This window comes from Cebus imitator, unplaced genomic scaffold (assembly GCF_001604975.1).
Source record: "Cebus imitator isolate Cc_AM_T3 unplaced genomic scaffold, Cebus_imitator-1.0 Scaffold1109, whole genome shotgun sequence".
In the NCBI taxonomy this organism is placed as follows: domain Eukaryota; kingdom Metazoa; phylum Chordata; class Mammalia; order Primates; family Cebidae; genus Cebus; species Cebus imitator.
Window position 1 is genome coordinate 34,569 of NW_016108424.1, and position 2,988 is coordinate 37,556.

The 2,988-nt window shown below is 63.0% G+C and overlaps 1 protein-coding gene across 1 annotated transcript in view; it reads right to left on the minus strand.

Annotated features, from left to right (window-relative positions):
• Positions 1-2,988, minus strand: part of LOC108298821 (protein monoglycylase TTLL8-like) — a 19,909-nt gene that overhangs the window by 12,882 nt on the left and 4,039 nt on the right. Inside the window, 3 exon segments of the mRNA XM_017521379.1 lie at positions 188-313; positions 1,139-1,253; positions 2,134-2,262. Coding sequence (XP_017376868.1) covers positions 188-313; positions 1,139-1,253; positions 2,134-2,262 — 370 coding nt within the window.

Sequence of the window (2,988 nt, forward strand, 5' to 3'; positions counted from 1 at the left end):
GCATTTAGCTCCATGGTTAGATCAGGAAACCTGTTTGCTGTGAGAATCGAGAGAGTCTGAGGCATGGCTGCATCTGGTCCCGGCTGCTCAGACCCTCAAGACTGACCATGCCCAGGAGGAAGGAGGGCCCCCGTGGAGGCCCCCGGCTCTGGATGCCCGGCACTGCCCGGCCCCACGCCCCACACACCTGTCCCGCTGTTCAGCTTGCTGCTCTCGGCCTCCTCCGCCTGGGCGGTGGGCTTGCTGCTGCCGAAACTCTGGTGACTGACCACCCACTTGAGGATGCTGGATGCCATGGTATGCCGGAAGTCATCTGGAAGGACAGCACAGCCTCATCCTCTGCTCAAGCCGGAACTGAAGGACAGCATGGCCTCACCCTGCACCTGAGCCTGGGCTGGGGACTGGAGTTGGGACCAGGGCCTCGGAGGCTCCAGCACCCACCCCACTTCCTGCCCTCACAGTTGGTGGAGGCCAGGCCTCGGAGGCTCCCGTACCCACCCCACTTCCTGCCCTCACAGCTGGTGGAGGCCAGGCCTGCTTCCACAGCCCACGCTGCCTGTCCTTCTCCCCCTAGCACCTCTGTGACTGCAGCTGTCCAGCTGCACCCCTTGGCCTCCAACCATGGAGCTCGCCTCACCCCAGTGGCTCGCGCACTGTCCCCAGGCCCAGAGGCAGGGCCACACATTTGGTGACTGCCCTTCTCCCACCCCTGCACCCCTGGTCCCTGCACTGCCATGACCACGGCCTCTGTCCTCTGTCCTCAGACCTGGCACTATCAATCTGTCTCGGTGTCAGGAGGATCTTTCCAGAAGCCTCTCTGCTGACAGCACTGGGCCCTCTGCCCCATCCCACACATTGCTGTGTCTCAGAAGGCAGAGCATGCATAGCATGGGGCCTGCAGGCCAGGTGTTGAGCAGCAAGGTGACCATGCCCAGCCCGGCCAAGATGGGCAGCATCACTCTGAGCTGGCACAAGCCAGCAGGGCCTCCCCCGCCCGCCCTGACCAACACCCGCTCCACAGATGCAGTGCCCTTCCCCCTTCCGAGGTTGCCCATGAAAATTTCCAGATGAGCCCTTGCCAGGGGACCAGAGGTGCTGAGCTGGGGTGCTGGCTGGGACCCGGGGCCGAGTCACTCACCCAGGATCTCCTGCTGCTCACTGTCAGCACAGAGGCTGTAGCAGTGTGGGAAGAAGGAGTCGGGGTTCACCGGGACGTACCATGTCAGGCTCTACATGTTCACGCACAGCCCGATCTCCAGAGACAGCTGCGCGTTAGGCCCGAGGGGCAGCTCCACTCCGCATTGCTCGAAAGGCAGGACCCGGCATCCATCTCAGACTCGCCTGACCGCCGGGCACCACAGGGCACTCCTGGGGCAGACCCCTCCCGCTCCCCGTCCCCAGTCTCTCAGCCCCTCAGGGCCCCAGGCCAGGCTCTGCACACAGGGTCTTTGCAGAGGCTGTGTTTCCACCAGCATGGCTGGCCCTGGCCTGACCCAGAGGAGGCCTTGGGGTGGCAGGTGTGGAAGGGCACCTTATCCCCTGCCCCTGCCCCATACGCTGTGCTGAAGCAGCCACACCTGGCCTGCTGATGGGGCCCCTGTGCCAGGAAAGCCCCTCTGCCCTACCCCTCCCTCAGCAGGGCCCCCACACCCTGCATCCTGGCCAGGCCCCAACCCTGGGCCTTGATGGAAAGGTGTTGCAGCTGCCTTGTGCAGGGCCAGGGATGGGGGAGGCAGGAAAGTGCCCAGTGACGTACATTCCCAGTCAGGGACCCCCGCAGTGGAAGGCCGCACCCCTGCCCCTGGGGACCCACAGCCCCTTCAGGGCCCAAAGCTCAGTGGTAGCTCCCACTCAGCCCATCTTTGGCTTGGCCTCTGTGCCCTGAGGCCCCAGATTCATCCAGAGACACAGAGCAAAGGGCCCAGGGGTGCTAGGGGTGGGGTGGGCACTGAATAATTCTGGCCATGGTGTTAGAGCAGGAGTCCCAGGAGGCACCCAGGAGGTGAATGGTGGCCACCTATGGCCACCCATGGCCACTGACCAGCCACCAGGGGTCCCTAGTGGCTGCAGAGGCCCCTCCCCCCACCCTTGCCGGCTCCTGCCAGCCCCCAACCACCCTCAGCAGCGGCTCGCCTTGGTGGTGAAGGAGGCGGTCTTGGTGTAGTGGTTCAGCATCTGGTCACAGATCAGGTTGTGATGGTCAATGACGTCCCTCTTGATGGTCCAGAGGAGGTAGGGCATCTTGTTTTTTACCAACCTAGACTGGCAAGAAGAAAGTCTTTGTTGATAGGCAGGAGTCAAGGTTCACGCCAGCCGGGACGTGTTGGAGTGAGGCGAACATCAGAGGATAAATTGTGCGCAGCGTGAGGCTCCCAGCTGTGCTCCTTGAGGGCTTCTTGCACACGGGGCCTAGGGCGCAGCCAGGACCACACAGGGTTCCACTCAGGGGCCTAGTGCTCTGGGGAGCCACCCCTGATGTGGGAGCTGCAGATGGGACCTGAGCCCTCCACATGGGGTCTCCATGGGGTGGGGACAAGCCACTGGCCAAGGTAGAATACACAACACTTCATGACCAGGAGCTCACAGTCCCCGGGATGGAGGCCCCCAGGCCTGCACCACCCGCAGAGCCCCACCTGAGCCCCAGGCGCCGGCCTCTGATCCTGCCCTGCTGCTAGAGGGGCTGGGCGCTAGCTGGGGCCTGAGGCCGGGGCGTCCTGTTGGCGCTTTTCTGTTTACAACAACGGCCCGTGTTGAGTCAAAATTCCAACCAGGCCAGGCATGGTGGCGCAGGCAGACCTGTAATCTCAGCACTTTGGGAGCCTGAGGTGGGCGGATCACGAGGTCAAGAGATTGAGACCATCCTGGCCAACATGGTGAAACCCTGTCTCTACTGAAAGTGCAAAAATTAGCTGGGCATGGTGGTGTGCACCTGTAGTCCCAGCTACTCGGGAGGCTGAGACAGCAGACTCACTTGAGCCCAAGAGGTGG